This window comes from Furipterus horrens, unplaced genomic scaffold, assembly GCF_987537825.1.
Source record: "Furipterus horrens unplaced genomic scaffold, mFurHor1.1.pri manual_scaffold_6, whole genome shotgun sequence".
Classification (NCBI taxonomy): Eukaryota; Metazoa; Chordata; class Mammalia; order Chiroptera; family Furipteridae; genus Furipterus; species Furipterus horrens.
The window spans coordinates 20,135,298-20,155,576 of NW_028327176.1; the positions used below are offsets into that span (position 1 = coordinate 20,135,298).

Here is a 20,279-nt window from a genome sequence, read left to right on the forward strand (position 1 = left end):
TACAAGTAAATTGGGCAATGGGAAAAGTTAAATATATATATGGGAACGATTTCAAATGCTTTCCATTACCAAGGATTTACTTAAGTCTATGCCTGCACAGTTGGATACCAGTTTGGTTTTTGAATCTAGAGCAAGAAATGAAAACGACAGTGGCCTATCACTGATAATTGTGAGTGTTGACATCTTGTTCTAGTTCCTGGTATAGAGATAAAGAAAAGCACTAACAAAAGGTATTGTCTGTCTCAGTCTATCTGTGTAAGAGACAATATTTTAGTATTTCAGATAAAAAATCTCCTCCTAAGAACTGTCTCTCCAAGGAATTCCCACATACCCTATTCCAGTAAATCATTATTTACTGCAAGTTAAGGTTAAGAATGTGTGTAAGATCAACAGACATGCTCTATTTAAAAAATCTAGTAACTTTATTATTTTAACATAACAAAACTGGTGGTTTGAAATACACTATTTCTAGAGAACGGTCTCTGTATCCAAGAGAAACTAACACAGTTCTTTTATGGTTTCATTATGTGAAAAATTTCTAGTTTAAAATAGAAAATGCAGATACAAATTTTAGAATTATCATGGAGAAATGTATCACTACTTTCTTACAAGCTCATATTTGAAGGGCAAACTATTAGCCATAAAAATAAAAAAAATCGTTTGTCAAAAGAATGAGTCATTTCATTAGGAATATTGCAGAGTCTGAGGCTACAAAACAAATCAAAGCAAATGCTAAGGTAAATGTGGAAATTTAGGATACGAAACCTTGACAATTGTTAGTGACAAACTCCTATACATACTAAAAATTGTAACAGCGTAAGAGACCAAAACTTAAAACTTTCAAGACAGAACTTAAGTCCTTAATGATTTTTTTAAAAAGATTTTATTTATTTTTAGGGAGAGGGGAAGGGAGGGAGAAATAGAGGTAGAAAAACATGGATGTGTGAGAGAAACATTGATCAGTTCTCTCGCATGCTCCCAGTCAGGGATCTGGCCCACAACCCAGGCATGTGCCCTGACGGGGCATGGAACCGATGACCTTTTGGTTTGCAGATCAACGCCCAATCCAGAGAGGGCAAAATCTTTAAAGATTTGATGTAAGTATTTCAAATAGCCTTTGAACATTTTAGAATGGTAAATGCTAGCTACAAAACCTAATGAACAGGTAAAATTAACAAAATGATCAAAGAAGGCTTTCAAAAATGCTTTTAACTACTAAAACAATGTGCTTATCTCAACAGCAAATAGAATATTTTTAATGGTATATGATTCTTTACCCTAAAAACACCCATTTAGTATAAAAAGAAAATACTTTTTCTCTTTTACAAACATACATTGATATTTCCAATCCATTCATTTTCAAGAAAAATGTTTCAAATTTTTAGGAAGAATCGAAAAAGCATGTAAAACAAAATCCGTAAAAGACTGGGGCCATAATTTCCCTTTGCCTAATCCATTGTGTAGCAACAGCTACACCTAGTGGCCACATGTAAGTAGTGACGCCTTTTAGCTCTAACAGTAAAAGGTAAATCTGCAAACAGCTATTCGTTCAATTTAAGGTTCTAGGGTAAGAGTAATCTTTCACTACAATCTTCGGGGGGGGTGGGTGGTGGCAGACAGAGGACTTGGCTCACAAGCCTGAAAGCAAGTATCCAAAATAATTGTTTGAAAAGTAGCTAAAACAAAACTCAAACCAGAGAGAATGTACAGATACTTTATTGCTCACCTTTCACACAAAACACACCTGCAGCCATTTTCTTTCACAGCTTGACAATGTAAGTATACAAAAACCCAGCAAGAAGTATCATGTAGATTTCAATAAGGAGAATGTAAAACATCAACTCAGCCAGGCTTTTGTTTTCTGCAGCAATAATAAAGGGCCTCCTGCACTAAGCAAAAATCTGTCCTCTTTCTCTTGTAGTGCATTTCTTCCGTTACAAAAAGTCTCCTGCCCAAAGCAAACTAACTTGTATTTGCTGAGCCAGTGGTATTAACTCGTGCATAAAACAAATTTAAGTTTGCTATTTCTTCTAGCAGATTTCAAGTAAAAATAAGGTTGAAGGAGGAACTTGTTTTCAATGAATGCAGGTCTGTTTGAATTGCTATACTTAACTAAATGCCTACATATATATACTATAGATTCACAACTTAGTTTGCTTTTATAATCTTGATGGATTTTGGCCATGTTCAAGGTTCTCGGAGTTCAGCTTGTGGTATAATATTCCATCAAGAGGATAAGGCTACTGAATGTGCTATCTGCAGAAGAGCTCATTTAATAGGAACTGACCTAAAAGTTCTATCATGAAGCAAATGTGGCATTACCTCTCCAAATAAAATGCCAATCAGGGTAGAAACTGTGCTTGGAAGATAGACATTAGAATAGTATAAGGAAAACAGATATAAATGGGTTGTTAATATGAGGAAGGCTTCCTAGAGGTAAATCTAAAAAAATCTAGGACAATCCTCATTTTCAAAACTGTATATTGAAAACATGAAAACTACTTATTCAAGTAATTTCTTCAAAAAAGTATGCATGTTCTGACTGTGGAATTAGTCTACTGGTCAATTAAAGGCAATTTTAATTACCTTTAAAAAATTCTTCATACAAAGGAGAGATGTTGTAATGTGTTTCTCAAATAAACAGCATTATGTAAGTCCATTAAAAAAAACAAACCAACAGAACTGAATGAAGACCTACAAACGCTGGTGCCAGGCAGGAATCTGCTCGCCACCTGTGGTCTCACATTCAAAATCCATACCGGACTCAAAGAGTTCTGAAACTTAAGTTTCTATTACTTGAGCTCTAGCAAAATGTAAGGTTCTGTAGCCTCAACTAGTGTAATGTCTTCCCTGTCCAAATCCAGAGTGATTATACTGGTAACCTCCCTGCTGGAAGTGCTGTTCAAACTGTCCCCCTTGGTGATAATTCTGGGCCCCCCTTCCTCCCCAGCCTCCTCCCTGGCCCCCACGCCCACCTCGGCCTCCACGACCCCCTCTCCCCCCGCGGCCACTGCCTCGATCACCATGGTGCCCACCATCTTGGTATCTATTGTCCTGCTGGTATCCACCACCCTGGTAGCCACTTCCTGTGTAAGCCGATGTTTGGAAGCCACCATAACCACCGCCTTGATAGCCACCACCGTGGCCACCATGGTAGCCACCCGGATGGTAGCCCGAGTCTCGATAACCACCATCTTGGTAGCCACCTCCTCCTCCACTCCCTCCATCTGTCCAGCCTCCTTGATGCTTACTTCCTCTTCCTCCCCCTCGGCCACCGTGGTCGTAGCCACCACGTCCACCTCTCCCTCCTCCTTGTTCATGACCTCCTCGTCCTCCGTATGAGGAATGTTCATAACCACCTCTCCCGCCTCCTCGGCCCCCTGCTTGCTGCTGGGGGCCATCTTGCCTTTTCTGCCACGGCGGCATCTCGGGGGGTGGAGGCTCAATTTCATTGGGTCTACCGCCTCTGTCAGGCACCCTGCCCATCAACACCTACGGAATAAGAAAGACATTTTAAACTATTTTATTTTGTAAATAGAAATAAATGTATTTGAAAGAAAATTATAGGTACTCTAATCACCTTATTGATGGCACAGGCAGTCTTTTCTCTGATAGAGCCACTGCTTGTCCTTAAAATCTTTGACAAGTCTTGTCTTGCAGCCAAAAGATGGGCAACAGAAACAGCACTTTTAGGAGATAAGACTGAACGTTTCGGTTGGTACACCTTTGCTAATTTCTCTGTCTGACTCTGTTGAAAGAAAGTGTGCAAAGACAAATGTCAGTTTTCAAAATGACATAGGAACACTTATATTAAATAAGTTAGAAGATTTCCAAAATGTCTGATAATAATATTTACTAGGCTCCAGATGGGAGGGAAAAAGTTATATGCACACCATTGCTCCTACCTAGTCAAGAACTGTATTACAGTACAGCAAGAAATTATTGTCTGTGCTTTGAAAGTAAAGGGGAGGAGGGATCGCCACCGTAGAGGGGCCCTTTTGCACTATGGGGCTAAAAAAGGTAAAAAGGTCTCTCTGGCCTTTGGTCTCAGATCAACTGCTTTTTCATTTTCCCGCCTTTGCTTACTATGAGATAAAAAGTGTTAGCTCTAATTGTACTAATTATGTTGTTGATAACATGATACATTTCTTATAACAGTGATCCCCCCTATTTAATACTTTGCTCTATTATAATAAAAAATAAGAATAAAGGGTCTACTACCTTGACCGTTTAGTAGAAGTATAGGTTAATGATTAAGGTTGTTAGCTCTACTGAGAAAGACAAATCACTTCGAAATCAGAAAACTTGGGCAAGTCATTTAAATCTATTTCAAACACAAGACCACAAAAGATAAATTAAAAAAAAGTTCATGGAAGAGAATATAAGTTTGAACAAATATATGACAATTATTCCAGAGAGAAATCAATAAATGCTAATTAAAGTAACATAAATTTTGGGAACGACAACGGTCACCTGGCTACTACATTTTGGAAGCAAAAGCTGTAATACACAGCAAGTCAGCATGAGAACAAAAATATTTGGTAAGTCTTTTAGTTACATAGAAGTACTCAAACACTGATGGTAAATGTTTAGATTAGTTACATGATAAAATGTAATTTAAAAAGGCATGTTTACTATGATTATATATCAGCAAAGACAGACAACACTAAAAATGAAAACAGCTCTGGTGGTTAAGACAAAGATGATCTGTGACTTTTTATACTTAAAAATTTCTTTAATAATTAAAAGTAAAACTATTGTTCATTCCATAGTTTGGGGAATGTTTCCTGAGTATGTCTCATATTTTTCTTAAGAGTCACTATTGTATATGAATAAGTGCTTAATGTTTGTTGAATGAAACTAAACACCTTTGAGAGAATGGTTTCATGTATGTTTCAAATAAAACTGACTTAAAGTGCAATTTCAAAGTGAGATATAAGTGCATAAATTTCATATGTAAAATAGAAGTTCACCTTCTGCATACGAAAGCAATTTCTATAAAGTAATTTAAAGTGAAGTTTCAAAGTGAGACATCAGTACCCAAATTCATTAAATGAAAAATAGGTTTGTGCAAGTAATATAGTCTTTCTTATTCTCAGTATATTTATATATTTCATACAATCACTGAGTTCCAAAGAATCTTAAGTATCATCTAGATTAAACACAGCACTTCAAAGATGAAAGAAGGAGGTGGGTAAACGGAAGCCGCGAGTGTCAGGGTGCTAGCCGTCGAGTTTGTGAATGGCATGCCAAGACCAGAGCTGCAGCAGTCATGTCTTGGTTTGCACTTCCATCAATCATTATATGTTTTTCTAGCTGAAAGTTGTAGGTTATTGTTTCTGAATTCTACCTGCTATGCTGAGGGAGAAATAATTGTTTTTATGGAAGATAATTTAAGAAAGGGCTTGTATTTCCTAAAAAGCAATCACAGAAGAGAATAATTTATTCCTACTACTGACTAGCTGTGAGATATTATGTAAAGTCTTCCATTTATCTAGGTCTCCATTATATTTTTAGTTGCAAAATGAGGAGTTAAGACTGATCTCTGAGACCCTTTCCAACACTAAAATACTGTAATCCAGTAAATATCTACCCAACAATTTAGTACTTAAATTGGACTTTGCTGAGGTTTACAAATTTTTGTGAACTTAGTAGCAAGATTATTGGAGAACTAAGTAAAAACATTTTCTGAGCCAATTCACTAAAATTCAGAGAAAAATCTATTTTCAAAAACAAATGCACTATTAAGAAACACCTCTACTAACATCTGAACCAACCTCCACATAATTTCAAGATTTAGTCCCATTTCAGGGTTCGAGGAAGGCCAATTAATCAACTGTGCCTATTTATTCCCACTTACTGATCATATAGTAGATATTTAATAAGTATCTGTGGAATGACCAAGACCTTTACCTGTCTTATCTCATTTAAGCTGAAATAAGTCTTACCAGATTCTCCAATTCTTTATAAACAGACCATAATATTTGGTCTTCCTAAATCCAATAAAATTAAATTGTTAAAGTATAGTAAAATAATTTAAAATTTTATTATTTTAGTAATTTTCAAATATTCTCTCCATCTCTTTCACAAATAGGTACTTCCAGTCGGGTCTATAATATAACATATAGTTTTGTTAGACAATATTAAAAAATTGAAAAATAAGTGCTTTCATTGCTGCTGAACAGCTAAAAGAACTGCTGCTTGGCAACTCCTTATGTCTGTCTCTTGTAGTCTCTACTGTATCTAACCTGTGCTAGGAATGCTTAAGGATCAAGTCTATAAATGCTCTGCTCTTTTAAATTATTTAATGTGTACCTTAGCTCGGTCAGACCAACCAAAAGACTGGACAGTGACATCCAAACGTTTTATTAGCAGCTTTCTCCGAACTTCATATTCATTGGCTATGGCTTGGTTAATTGCTTCTATCTTTTCCTGAAACAAAAAAAGATTTTTAAGTTAGAATTTAAATCTGCTTGACCTCTGTTCCACAAAGAGCAGAAACTGTGTGTTTTTGTCATAACTGAATCCCAGCACTTAGCACAAAATAAATGGTCATTTAATAAATATAATAAAAGTTGTAACAATAAGTTGAGGAAATGATACGCAAAATAGTGTCTCAAAACATAATAAAAAAATATGTAAAGTCCAAAAGCCTCATTTAGCTTTTCTATAATTATGTGAAGCTCAGCCCAATGAAGTTTGGCTTGAAGACAACCCATCTGGCAATTAGAAACATGCATCATACTGAACTTCTGTTTACTTTAATCAGCTGTGTGAAATATTTACAAATTATGAAATAAGTGTTTCTAATCTTACACAAGTAAAATTATGTTGCATAAATCTTAAGACTCACAAAAATGATTCTAAGGATGTCCACAAAGCACCAACTGTGTCACTATAAATAATCATAAGATAGATAGGTGGGGTTCCTTATAAACTGATTTCAGATGATGGCTACTCACCCAGTGGGCTGGTCCCATTGATTTCTTCAATAAAGGCTTTCCCACATGATTAGGTGGAACTTTTGCTAATGTTTCCTTTAACTGACACAAAAACATAAATGAATGAATAAACAAATCTAAAAGTAACACATATCCTCCTCATCTTCCCAAGTCCCATCATATCTTGCCATCAAAAGAAGATTCCTGACAGAGGCAAAGGTGGAGGATGTTTTGAAATGTACAAGACCCACACAATAAAGACACTCGCTTGCCCACTCCTCACGTTTCTATGGAGCATGATTCCTTCACTGCACCTACAACAGTGCCTGACAACGGCAGGCACTTAATGGATATTTGCTGAATGGATGAATGAACACACAGAAAAATAGGGACTATGGATATACTGCTGCTCCCCTGGAGAGTTCAGCCAGATTTAAGCATCATGGTGTCCATCTGCCCACAATGCAAATGTACCAATTCTTAAGAGTCCACCAGATATCACACAGAGAATAACTCTGCTATAACAAATATCATTCTCGTCCATTAATTTTTTTAATTAAAATTGCTTGTTCCTAACAAATGATTTTTAAAAACCTTCTTCATTGTTGATAACATGTGGCATAAATTATTTTCACATACTAGATTATGTTAGCAACCAAGAAATCTAGCTCGCCAATTCAAACTTTCACAACTCGAAGTGGCTGGATTAAAAACCAAGAACATTAACATCTTTTTCTGTCCAGTCAATGGGGAGGAGAGTGGCAACATTTAATGACAAAGACTTTAAAAATTAATTGCATCAAATTTCAATGATAAAATAATTTTTAAAAGGACTAATTCTTTTTACATTATATCTAAGCTTATATCAGCTTATAAATCAAAGTGTAAAGTTTCCTTTTTGAAAAAGAAACATGCTAACATGTTAAAAAACACTAAAATACTAATTTCTCTTTAAGGCATCTAGGAGTTAAAACCCAAAACTCATTTAGTAACAATAACTTAATAATATGCACATTAGGTTCCCATTAAGAGAAATTAACTTGCTTCATTTCAAACAAATGTAGTACTATGCCTTTAATACACTACAATCTGGTACTAAAGGTCTTACTTTTTTTTCAATCCCGCTGAAGAATTGGAACATAGTTATATTGGCTGGAGGTTTGGACATTCCTAGAGCAATACATATGCCTTTCAACTCTTGAAAGACCTCACTACCGCCTCCTTCTTGAGCTTTTTTTGGAGGAGTATTCACACAGAGCATTCTGGCAGCTTCTAGTTCTGAGATGAGGTATGCTGAAGTAAACAAAATAAGATTTCAAATGAGATACAGCTAGTTAATCGTCAGAAGTCTGGAGTCACAACTCTATAGACCTAATGATATGTAAGTTTTAAAGCTGCAAGAATGGATAAAAAACAAGAAAGGAAAACCATTTTTACCTCAAATGACATAACATATAAACTGGTTCTGTAATTCAGGTATTTAACCAATATATACTTAAAGGTTGATCTAAAGATAAGCGATTCTTCTTTGAAACCAAAAGATCAAGGTAGATCACATCTAAAAATCTGGACTCTTTATGTTCCATTATTAAGGAACCTACAGAACAGGGGTTGGCATCTGTTGACCAATTAGCAAAAGGCACATTTTTGGTGACAGGTAAAAAGGTTATTTACTTATTTAACTTCTCACCACTGACATGCACCAGTGATATAACTATCTGCTCCTCTTACCCCTCAGTACTTAGGAAGTCTGTTTAGCACTGGTGTGAAACAACATTTTTAAGTAGTCAAAGTTTAACTTACAGGGGAAGGGGCAAGGCAATAAACTCCCTCAAGTTTCTTTCTTTTGTCCCTAGTAGCCTAATGTCACCTTCTGGATGTTAAAAACAAACAAACAAAAAAAACCCCACAGCCCTCTTCCATCTACATTCTTCTCAGTAGTCCCTTTCCCTCTACTTTCTTCATTCTTGTCCCCTCCCAGTGAAACAACAACAAAACTCTCAAATAATTTCTTGGCAGAGTCCCTTTGTATCAGAATCATCCCGTGTGTGTTGATTTCATCAGGTATAATGAGGGATGCAATCTGCTCTAGGTAATTAAGGTGATGATATAAATATTCAATCTTACTCTTTAACCTTCCCAAGGACAGTTACATTTTTATAAAAGGTGATTAGTAATCCTTTGGATCTCAGGATTTCAGGTATGTGACAAAGTGAGAACCTTCTGATAATATTAGGAAGATAGTTTTGAGAAAAACACTTTCTGGGCTCTAAAGTTTACAATTACAAAAGAATGATCAACTTGAACATCTCATTTCCTATACCCAAGGTGTAAAGCTATTAGTACAGGGATAATAATCTTGGCAGATCGCTTCTGTTAAGCTGCCATTTCCTATTCGAGAACAATAAATACAGCTAAGTTTCTGGAAAGGTCATTCTACACGGGTTTGATAAAATCTCAGCGTGTCCCATACAGCAAACTGCATGAGTTAAAGATCAAACCAGTAAAATCCCACTGTCATGAAATAATCGCTGTTTTCATAAATGAGGATTTATTGGAACACTGCCACATTCACCCATTTCTGTCCAGCCTATGGCTGCTTACAAACAACAGCAGCGGAGCTGTGACAGAGATCTTGTGGCCCATGAAACCAAAAACATTTATTATGTGGCCCTTTAAGAGTTTGCCAACCCTTGTTCTAGAAAATCACATGTTATACGATTTAGTAAATTTTTTTCTCTAGAGTTAGGACGACGTAGCTCAGGTATTCACAGAATTAGTTCGCCAATACAACTACCATCAAAAAGAATTAACTGTAGCTGATGTGTTCAAAGTACTAGGAAAGGCACCGACTGGCTATAAATACAAAAACAGAAAAGACCGCCTCTACTGACAATCTAGTGAGGAGCAGAGAATGCATAAAAAGGTGAACAGTTCTTCATCTATTAGAAACTTAGATATCTGACTTATTTTTACCTAAGGGAAATGTCCTGATAACCAGAAAGGTCAATGAACAGCCAAAATAGTTCTTAATCTGACAGTGAAGTTTTTCAGCCATTCATTTGAGGACTTCTCTATTCTTCTAACAATTCTAATGAGGTTGGTTTATCCCCCCCCCCACCCCCCAAAACGCGATGTACAGTATTAAAAGATTCAAATCAGTAAGTAAGGTGCTGGAGGAAATAAGTAAAATTATAACATCAAGATGAGACAACTGATACTTGGAAGGATGAGAAATATTCATACGGAGCGAGCAGAGAATGAGTCCATGTAATAACATTAGCATGAAAGAGAGGCAACCAGGTAAGGGGAGTATTTTAGAAAAGGGAAAACAGCAAAAAGCAAAGATAAAAAGGAGGGAAGTTAGTGGAGTATATGTGTCAAGAACTCAAGAGCACAGTAACCTTTAGCTGACTTAAAGTCATTTAGGTGAGGAGCAAATATTAACAGTTGCATAGTCTTGAAGAGCTTTTGAGGTAATAGCACATTAAAATAAAATAATGTATTAATACTGCCCGAGTCCAAAACAATCATGTTCTGTGCAGCCTGCTTAAGAAAGAGGAAAAAGTTAAAGGTATTCTATAAATATTTACATCCAGAGTGGTTTTTATAAGTATCAGCACTAAAAAGGCAAAACTCTAGGCTCTTTGGAAGAATTACTACTCAGGGTTACTACTAACCTTTCCACACAGCTGTTGTCTTCCTATGTCAGATAACATATTCTAAGTGCCAAATATTACATGTTGGTAAAGATAAGACAGTGCTACCAAGAAGAATCACGGAGTACGCTGCGGCTGAGCCAGTTACAGCAATCACACAATCCGAAGGCTACTGAATGCAGGCCCAGAACTACACGCAGCAACATCAGTACCCAGAGCAGTGTCTAACCTTATGGGCATAGGCCCCAGTAACAATCATTTGACGAAGGGGAAATTAAGGAAGTGATTCTGCAATAATTAATGCCTAAGTATAATGGCTATGAACACATTTTTTTTTTCTTTTTAAATTAAACCTTCACAATCAGAATTGTAGTATTTTCTAGAAACCATAGTAAGGTTGTAAAAACAAGTATTTTAAAAATCCTCTGAGTTATTTTGTCATAATAAGAACTATATTATTCAGTTAACCAAAGCTTAATTTAAATGTATCTCAGAATGCTACAAAAAGTCTGAATTAAGACTACTGGGTGACTTTATTGGAGAGTTTACTTAAGGCAACAAAATTTGTAAATCTACTTACTGTTTTTCAGGGTGAAGAAAGAAATAGTAGTTAGTACAGAACAAAACATAGAAGGAAAGAAATTTTTATAATAATTTCCCACAATGATCAGTAAGTACAGGAACAACGCAAATATTAGTGCAGAAAATTTCACATTTGCAAACAAAACCAACACCCCTAAACAATTACCCAACCCCAAAGAAACACCAATGAGACAAAATATTTTAATTAAAACCAGTCTATTTTAAAATGTGCTTCCAGTCTAGAACACTAAGATATGAGGATCACACATGTGAATACACCAGCACCACCAGTGATCACGTTAGAGGAAGCACAGCAGCCCTGAGCACCACCAGTTAAATGATAAAAGAGCAGCAATTATAAAACAACACTGCTTCCAGTGCACAGACCTACCAATAGCTTCTAAGCTAGAAATTTAATAAAGTTTTCTTTAGAGTATGTAGTATTCTGAACTAAATCCATAATGAAACAAAACAATAACTAGTTTATTAGTCATAGAAAACATAAATAAAAAGTAATAGCTATATTCTAGTAGCCATGAACTTACTGAGCAGAAGGAGGCAGTTCTTCTGAACAAGAAGGCGCTTGGTCACATCCCCAGATGTCAGTGAGAGATACGGACAGTTCATCTCCCCTAGTAGCCCACTCACCTCAAGCTGGAATTCTTCAGCTTCATTCGGGCCTTTTAAGAAATAAAATAATCTTATTTAATAAAAATGGCTGTTTTTCCCATTAGTGCCTATATATGTCTGTACACACACACACACACACAAATTGAAATATTTAATAAGATTTTCCTAACACAAGTTCCTTTTTCCTCTAATTCATCCTTTCTCACACCATTGACAATATTCTTTCTTTAATACTTTCATTAGTCATTCCTCTACTTGAGAATCTTTCATGGCTTTCCAATTCTGCCTCACCTAATCTATTTTTTTTGTCTTTAAAAGAGTCCTCCTAGCCTCTCTACACTGCCCTTTCCAGTTATTGTGTTTGTAGTAGTTACCTTCTACTTCCACGAATAGGCCCTCTATTTTTGCCAGGGCAATCTCCCCACTGTCCTAGGTCAGTCTACTTTCCACTTCTGTGCCTTCGTTTCAGTTACTCCCTGTGATGGATATGCTCTCTACCCTCCCCTCCTCTACTGAATCCCACCTAAACCTCCAAGTTCAGTGGTCTTGTTCCTCGATGAAACCTTCCGCAAGAACTATGACACTGACTGACTTCCCCCCCCCTCTGAAACACAGAGGGAAGAATTACTACTAATATCCAGTTGCTGCATTTGTGCCAAATATTTCTAGTTTCCAATACCAAGATTGAAGGTAGTGAACAAGACTTGTAGTTCTGTTATTTCCATAATATGTCAGGTATAGAGTTTACTAGGTGAACCAAGGAAAAACAATGGTCTTTCTTTTTACTATTTTGATGGTTCTCTATTTAATATCACAGGAGGGCAAAAACTGACTAGCAAATTCTGATAGCCACTTGACCTGAGTCCCTTTTCTCATCTATAAAATGGGTAGACTGAACTACCCATGTTCTGAAAACTGTGCTCTGTGAGCTCCAGAGCTCCACAGGACTCCTTTAGAGGCAGCTGGGGGAGGGGGTGAGGATAGAGTTGCGCTGGGAGTACTCCCTCCCTCTCAACTTCAACTAGAACAGCTACACTTTTACCTGTTGTGTTGGCTTCTAGAAAATGTTTTCATATGAAAGAAAGGGTTCCAGGTTATAATTACTATCTAGCACAGGTGTTTGTTCAAAAGTTCTTATAATCTCTGAAATGTTATGTCAAGAGGCCATATTAAAAGCACTGGCTCCCAAATTTGACTACTGAGGTTGAGTCCTGGCTTTATCACTTGCTGGTTGTGTGATCTCAGGCAAATGTATTCAACCTCATTGTGTTTCCTTGTTTAGTGCATAAGAGTAATAAAACCTGCATCATAGGACTGTCCTGAGATTTAAATGAGTTAACACATTAAAGTACTTAGAACATAGTAAGTGCCCAATAGATGTAAGCTGCTGCTATCATTACTATTGTACTATAGTCTCCTTAAAAATTAGAACTGAATACAACTAACATGTAGATTAAATATATTAAACATGCAAGAGTGAACTCCTCACAACAGGATTCTGTGAAAAAGAAAATGGGATTATATGTATAGTTCCCCATAAGGGCGGGTTAACAGGTGGGTATTTTCTTTGTCTCTTATTATAGGTTCACCTATGGTACGAGGGACCCAGATGATAGAGTGTCAGGTTCCAAGCCTGTCTCTTTTGTAGTCAACAAACTAGTGCTGAAAGAGTAACAAAATCGGTAAATATAAAACAGCTCTCAAGGCCATAAATCTGATGATGGTGGATCTGGTTGTGGTATGTCTAGTGATATATTCTTATATACAAAACTTCTTAATAAAGCGTTCTTTCTTTCTACATATTACAATGCATTTACTACATGTTATAGATGCTTCTGGAATCTGGTAGTCCAAAAAGAAAAACACCCTAATTTCCAGTGCTACCAACCAACTTAAGATCTCACAAGTCATGGTTTACAAAGAATGTAAAGTTCATATACAAAGGTCTGTCTGGAAAAATTCCTGCCATTGTTACTATCTCAAGAATGGTTTGCGCAACACTGATGTAACCGGGCAGCCAAAAAGAGTGGACTGGAATGTGTATGCCTGAACAATGACCACATCATTGTACTGGTCAGCGGGGGCAGCAGACACCATTGAGTGAGCATGTGTACTCTGTGGCCCTCACATTCAAAATGAGCAAGTGCAACAACAAATCTGCATCAAATTTCGCATTAAGCTTGAACTATCTGGATGATTCAGAAGGCCACAATTATGGGCAACTGGTGATAGGCAGCTTCATCAAACTTGCGCCTGCTCATGCATCCTGTCTCATGCAGTTTTTTGGTGAAACATCAAATCACCAAGGTGACTCGGCCCCCCTATATCCCAGACTTGGCACCTTGCAACATCTGGCTTTTCCCAAAACTAAAATCATCTTTGAAAGAGAAGAGATTTCAGACCGTCAATGAGATTCAGGAAAATACGATGGGGCAGCTGATGGCGATTGGGAGAACTGTGTGAGGTCCCAAGGTGCCTACTTTGAAGGACTGAAGTATCATTGTCCCATGTACAATGTTTCTTGTATCTTCTTCAATAAATGTCTATTTTTCATACTCTGTGGCTGAATACTTTCTGAACAGACCTTGTATACTATTAGTTGTCCCCATTTTTCTGAATCTTAGTAATAGGGTCTTTTCAATTTCCACAAATTTTTAATATAGTATTCTCTCTTATCGCGGGTATTATGTCCCAGACACCCCCCCGCGAAGTAGGAACCTTACATTTATAATACATTCTTAAACCTACATAACTTTAACAACATACGTATACAGTACCGCAAAATCCCGCGATGTAGTGAAAAATCCGCGATAAATAATTAAATATATTTTTAAAAATCCCGTGACACAGTGAGGCCGCGATAAGTGAACCAGGATATAGAGAGGGACTACTGTATTTGGTTTTTCAACTTCTGAATCACATTTCTCTAAAAACAATGGAGGTAAAGTATTTGGTTGCTCTACAATTTTTTTTGATATTTACCAAGAAGTTGAAATTTCAGCCTTAGCACTGATAATGTTCAGTGGACAATACTTGAATTTTATTTTCATATTTTGCACATAAAACTGAATGTTTACTTACTGTTAGTTGCTTGCACATTTTCCTCCAGTTTACAGAGCACTCTTAATTCAGACACCAGCCAAGCACAGAGTTTGGTAAACTCCGGGGAACTGGCTCCAGCAGAGACTGCCTGAGACAGAGCGCCATCTTCTAACAATGGACCCTTGTAACTGGCGATTTAAAAAAAATCACACTTCAGAAGAACATAAAACCACACCTAACATATACAGACACAATATGTTTATGTATTACTTGTATAATTAAGCAATAGTTTAATAAAGATGTTGTGATGACCAATTTCTAAACTTGCAAATATAAAGAAACATTAAAACTATACTAAGCTAAATTCAAAATATAGGTGAATACTTAATAGAATCATATATAATACACTATTAAATTTTATAAATTTCTATACACTTCTGAAATCTCTTACTGTACAAAGATTTATTTTTTTACTTTAACTGAATTGAGCATTAAAACCAGAATAATAAGTGATCGCTAATTATACTATAGTTTACTATTTTAGAAATAAAACTTAGGTTATCTTTTCTAGATATTTTTCCAGAAATCAATTAGGTTAGGTTTTTAATGACTTTCTTTAAAAGCAAAAACTTTCCAATTAATCACTTATTTCTTTTCTATATTTAATGACAAGACTAGTAAGACCTACTATACCAGTGAAATGTCAAGTTTAATTAAATAATTGCTGGCAAGCTGTTGTTTGAGTGAACGGGTACAGCTGAAACCTAATCCTTTGTAAGTGATTCAAATGTAATTTTTAAAAATTACTAAATGTTCAAACATTCATAAAAGGGAATAATGAACTCCAATCTAGAATATAGCTAGAATTAAAGATTTTGTCATTCCCAAAGTGACTTTAAAATACGCTCTCCAGAAGATTATTTTATCTTCTTAAATAAAACATTAATAAAAACCCTATTATTAAAGATGGTATATTAAATATGCCTAAGATTATTTGATGTTCAGAACTATAGATATTTTAGAGAAATGACAATAGTCGACCCTTTTAAAATACAATTACATGTGTACACATGGAATGAAATGAAAAAAGTGTTACACAAAAAATAAGATCGTATGTACTCTGGCACCTAGATTTAAAACCACATATTAGACACTGGAATAAAGAGACTAAGACTAGAAATTTCTTTTTGTGTTACACATTCAGATTTTGCTCTTTTATTATACAAGTAGTTACTGAATTCCTATCATGTACCAAATTAGATATAAAAGTCTTTTAATTCTAACATTGCTCAGTAAATCAATGCACATTACTCATCAATCAATTAAGGCTAAATTGTAATGATTGAATGCCACCAAACTAAGTAGTTACGGTTAAAATTTATGCAAAGTTTTCAGAAAATCCCATTTCAGAAAATGGGTTTACATTACAACCCATCTTAATTATTTGATTTCAATTATTACAGTAACAGTTACTTCTATGAAGAAAAATACAATTAAAAGAGAGTAAAAGAACAATAAAGGGAAGAAACAGCATCCATCACCAATTCTTAGATGACCTCTATTCCATGCAAAATGACTACCTTTCAATTAGGTCTACCTTGTCCTCTTACCCTACTGCACTTTCAACACTAATCTTATGGGTCACCGCTAAGCTTCTAGGACTTCATTTCCTTTTGCAGTAAAGGGACCTCCACATATCTCCTTACATCATATTCTTACAGTGTGAGCTCCCTTTGTACCCAGAAGTGCTCGGTGGGCCCAACACTGCCCCAGTGCAAGTGTTCCTCAAAAATGTTTACTGAATGAATGGCTTCATTTGCGGAAACGACCTTTACTTATACTCTATTCAAAACAAACAAACAAAAAAGCCCCCTAGAGTCTGGAATATTCAGGAAAATTCACAGCAAGCTAAAAAAAAAAAGAACAATGGTAATTCACTTTGAGAAAGGAGGTAAACACTGCCACTTCCTTTCCTTAAAACTTCTATCAGCAAGTTACCGAAGTGGGCAGACTTTGGGAAGGTTTCCCTCAAAGGTTTCCATGTTCTTCAAAAGCCTAGGGAGAGGCTTTGATAAAGCACTTACTCCTTTATAAATAGTAAGCTAAATCTGTAAAAACATTTTCTTGACACTGTAGCTATAGGCAAATATTTAACCATACGATTTGTTCCTGGAACCATCTTTAGCCCAAGAGATTCTAAGTTTTCACAGCATACACTGATCTGCGTGACCCAGTGAGATTAAGAAACCTTATTTCCCACTTGTATGTGAGATGAATCATGGTTAGTTAACAGTCAGGACGAGGGACAAAACGCACAGCAAACAGGCATGGATTTGGTGGGTGAAGACGACCCTAAGGGTAAGTAAGGGCTAACAATGTCTCAAAGGCGTGTCAGAGTCCAGGGAAACTGCCAGCGGTTCCCAAGGAGGTAGTGACAGGCTAGGTACACGAGAGCTCGCTAGCGGAACGGACGCAGCGCACAGACATGTGGCTTTGGGAAGCCGGGGTGCGTGCAGAGATGACTGGGCAAAGGGGATTTTTTTTGATAAGTGGGGTGGGGTAAGGCTAGGGGCTCAAGACAGGACTAGAAAGTTTGGAGGACAAGTAGGAAGTCAGAGAATCAACTTTGGCAACCTCTAGAGTGAGGGCGTAGGGCAGGAGGATGGGGAGCAAGGAGAGAAGCTCTGAGAGGGGGTTGGCAGAACCAGCGCCCAATGACACGCATGACTGACAAACACTGCGGGTAAGTCGGCTGCTAGAAGCACAGGGCAGGCCCAGGGGCGTCCCATGTGGAGGGCCCCGACCGGGTAGGGCACTCAGTGGACGTGGCATTAGGGTCCCGGAGCCTTAGAGACGCGGCAGCCAGAAGCCAGGGGGTGCGGCGTGGAGAGGCAGGTGTGTCCGACTAGGACTCGCGAGGTGTTCCAGGGGAACTGGCAGTGTGGGGACTGGGAGACCCGAGCGCTGGTACTCTCACCCTAGATCTTCCAACGACTCCAAGATGTCAGTCTCCATGAGGTCGCACTCCATGCTAGTGGTATTCAAATTTCCGAGTCGTCTGGCTCCCCTCTTCGCCGGCAACGCGTACACTAGCGCATGCGCTGCCTCCCCGGAACTTCCAAATGGACGTCTGGCGCCTCAGTCCCCGCACTGCGCATGTCCCGAGCGTGCGCAAGGAACTTGGTCCCGCCCATCGCTCCACCCCTGCCGGCTGAAGGATGGCCAGGCGCCACAGTTTCGCACATGCGTAGTACTGAATAGTGAAGCCGGCAGTCGGAAGGGCAGGAGGACTGGCTGCGTGGCAGCTGGGTGTGGGGACCCGGCAAGGGTGGGGGAGGGTTCTACAGTCTCTTAATTCGATTTAGGCAATTACAAATTTTGGGGCGAGGCAGCCGAGGGAGGAGCTGGAGGCGGGGGTCTGTAGATTTGGGTGGGCGTTGCCCGTGAAACAGTCTGGATCCCAGGGAGTAGCGGGAGTGGTAGTCTGCACCCTGCCAGCGTGTTCTAGACTTAGTTTTTAGCTCTGGGTCACGGAGAAAGGGAAAACTCGTAAGCTCCGAAGAGGTGGAGAGGTGGACCGGACAAGTGCCGATAGATGCATTTGATTTCCTTGTAGCTGCAGTAGGTGTATGTATTTCAGTATTAGGGAGGAGCCAACTTTCCTTTGCCTTAGGCGTGCTTAGCAAGTTGTTGCATGCCCTCTTTTGCATTCTCTGACTTTTTAAGCCCTTTCCAGACCAAGAATCTTATTTTAAAGGGTGGGGCAGAGGGAGGCTTCACTCCATATCAAAAAGAATCGAATGTATATAAATCCAAGCACTTGAAACAGTGAATAAGCTTTTTTGCTTTAAGCAATTGCTTTTGTCATTTGGCTGGGTGTAACATTCAATTCATAATGGGTTATGATTACGTGACAGTTATTGGTTGGGTATATGCTTAGAAATTACTGAAAAATGTTTTCAAAAGGATGGCATATTTAGGAAATTATATTTAACCATAAATTGGCATAGTGTTGCATTGTGTAGGCATTTAATTAAAGAGTTATAATTGGTACCAGTATATTTTATTTTGTAGTTCGCAAACATTTTTGTGTCTAATGGATAAATGTTCCCTATTACCTTATTTTAAGTTCCTTAATTTGTATAATCGGAAGTTGGGAGAAGAAGTTAATATTTATCATTAAGCTAGTGTGTGCTTGACATAATAGTACTCCCTTGACATTATTTTATGCAATCATTGGGAGGCTGTGTAAGTATTACTCTCATTGTACAAATGAGGACACTAAGGCTCACTGAGGCTTAATGATCTGTTTAAATGGCAAGACCAATAAGGACTCGATTGTGAGGCATATTTGAATCTATATTCCTTCCTATTTGACTATTCAAATAATGATTTATAAGCAGGATGCGAAAAGATAGGAAGATCAACCTGGTTGAATTTATTTAAGCTTGTATATGTTGTACATGATTACTTTATAATAAAAACGGAATGATCATTTGGTCTCATAAGGTTGTTGAAGGTGCTAAATAAAAAGTAATGTTTAATGCAAAATCAGTGTCCATCTAAGTTGTAACATACTAGTAGTCAGGGAACAAGAAGTGACACCTCTATATTTTTCTAATGCAAATTATTAGATTAAATGGAGGATAACTGACACAAAGAGTTTTTTAAAAATACATCAGTCCAGAGGTATGCAGCCATGTAATATGAAAAACAGAGGCATTTATTAAAGAAGATACAAGCTACAAGAAACATTGTACATAGGACAATGATGCCTCAAGTCCCCTACAAAGTAGCCACCGTGGGACCTCACACAGTTCTCCCGATCACCATCAGCTACCCCTGTCGTATTTTCCTGAATCTCATCGATGGTCTGAAATCTTTTCCCTTTCAAAGGTGATTTTAGTTTTGGGAAAAGCCAGAAATTGCAGGGTGCAAAATCTGGGCTGTAGGGAGGCTGAGTCACCTGGGTGATTTGGTGTTTCACCAAAAAATTCAGCATAAGAAATGAGGCAAAAGCAGGCACATTGTCGTGATGAAGCTGTCAATCACCAGTTGCCCATAGCTGGGGCCTTTTGAGTCATCCAAATAGTTTCCAAGGAAGAATGTTCAAGCATAACACAAAATTTGATGCAGATTCATTGCTCTACTTGCTCAGTCATTTTGAGTGTGAGGGCCACATAGTACACATGCTCACTCAATGGAACTACCGCTCTCCCCGCACTGACTAGTACAGTGAAGTCGTCATTCATGCATGCATGTTCCAGTCCACGCTCCTTGGCTGCCAGGTTACATCAATGTCGCGCAAACCATTCTCATTAACAATAGCTGGACATTTTCTGGACAGACCTACATATTATTTAAAATAATTCTATGATGAATTTTACTGAAAAACAATGCTTTTAGAAGTAAATATTGTCATCAT

At 37.6% G+C, this 20,279-nt stretch overlaps 1 protein-coding gene across 1 annotated transcript; it reads right to left on the reverse strand.

The window, feature by feature from the left end:
* Positions 1-1,700: 1,700 nt before the first annotated feature.
* On the reverse strand, positions 1,701-17,992 carry TSLIG3A (tRNA splicing ligase complex subunit 3A). Its single transcript, XM_090281144.1, has 8 exons — positions 17,832-17,992; positions 14,894-15,042; positions 11,728-11,862; positions 8,050-8,234; positions 6,963-7,043; positions 6,316-6,432; positions 3,581-3,748; positions 1,701-3,492 (listed from the first exon to the last, which is right to left on the reverse strand). Exons 1-8 carry the CDS (start codon positions 17,882-17,884, stop codon positions 2,830-2,832), a joined length of 1,551 nt encoding a protein of 516 aa, XP_090137270.1. The 5' UTR covers positions 17,885-17,992; the 3' UTR covers positions 1,701-2,829.
* Between the last annotated feature and the right edge of the window lie 2,287 nt (positions 17,993-20,279).

Coding starts and splice junctions, on each gene's coding strand:
- TSLIG3A (XM_090281144.1), bottom strand. CDS start 17,884: ATGGAGTGCGACCTCATGGAGACTGACATCTTGGAGTCGTTGGAAGAT. Junction 8,235..11,727: donor GAACTGCCTCCTTCTGCTCA/GTAAGTTCATGG, acceptor TGTTTACTTCAG/CATACCTCATCTCAGAACTA. Junction 3,749..6,315: donor GTTGGTCTGACCGAGCTAAG/GTACACATTAAA, acceptor TTCTTTCAACAG/AGTCAGACAGAGAAATTAGC.